This window comes from Acanthisitta chloris, unplaced genomic scaffold (genome assembly GCF_000695815.1).
Source record: "Acanthisitta chloris isolate BGI_N310 unplaced genomic scaffold, ASM69581v1 Scaffold45130, whole genome shotgun sequence".
Classification (NCBI taxonomy): Eukaryota; Metazoa; Chordata; class Aves; order Passeriformes; family Acanthisittidae; genus Acanthisitta; species Acanthisitta chloris.
Window position 1 is genome coordinate 2,935 of NW_008653044.1, and position 739 is coordinate 3,673.

Here is a 739-nt window from a genome sequence, read left to right on the forward strand (position 1 = left end):
GTGTCCCTCGTGGCAGGTGGGCCATGCTGTGGGTGTCCGGTCTGGATAGTGGCAAACACCCAGGGCTGGTTTGGCTGTGCTGGTTTTGCAGCAGAGCTGCAGGAGAGACAACGTTAGGGCGAACAGCCCTGAGCCTGGCAGAGTTGAGAGCGTGGAGGGGAGGGAGGGGAGAGCACCCTGACCTGGAGGTGGTGTGTGGCCTCTTCTCAACCACTGAGGGTTATTTTTGCTTGTCGAGGGTGAATTCTTGCTTTGCACTAACACTTTGCACTAATACCTCTTCAACTCATAGCTGGTTTTATAAAGTCACCGCTGTCTCAAAAGAGACTGACTCAGGACAGCGTGGAGCTGTACTGCGAGGCGATTGGCAATCCCATCCCCGAGATCCAGTGGTGGTTTGAGGGGAACGAGCCCAATGAGACCTATGCTCAGCTCTGGGATGGCGCACGGCAGGACCGTGTCAAAATCAACGCCACCTACAACCTGCACTCAACCAGTACCATCTCCATCGCAAACCTCACGGGCGACGACTCGGGCATGTATGAGTGCCGGGCTAGCAACGACCCCGACCGCAACCACTTGTCGAAGAGCCCCAAAGTCAAGTGGATCCGTTCCCAGGCGAACGTTTTTGTCATCGAACGTGAGTGGCCGCACCGAGGCCTTGGCACTTGCTCGGACACTGGTGTCTAGAGTCTCCTGCCATGCTCACCCCTGCACCCGTGTCCTGTGGCTCCCAAAA

At 57.0% G+C, this 739-nt stretch overlaps 1 protein-coding gene across 1 annotated transcript; it reads left to right on the plus strand.

The window, feature by feature from the left end:
- Nucleotides 1–292: 292 nt before the first annotated feature.
- Nucleotides 293–640, plus strand: LOC103806504 (basigin-like; the record flags this gene model as incomplete). The annotated part of the gene is made up of 1 exon (XM_009079208.1): nucleotides 293–640. A coding segment is annotated over one exon (348 nt), but the record flags the coding sequence as incomplete, so codon positions are not given.
- Nucleotides 641–739: the final 99 nt, after the last annotated feature.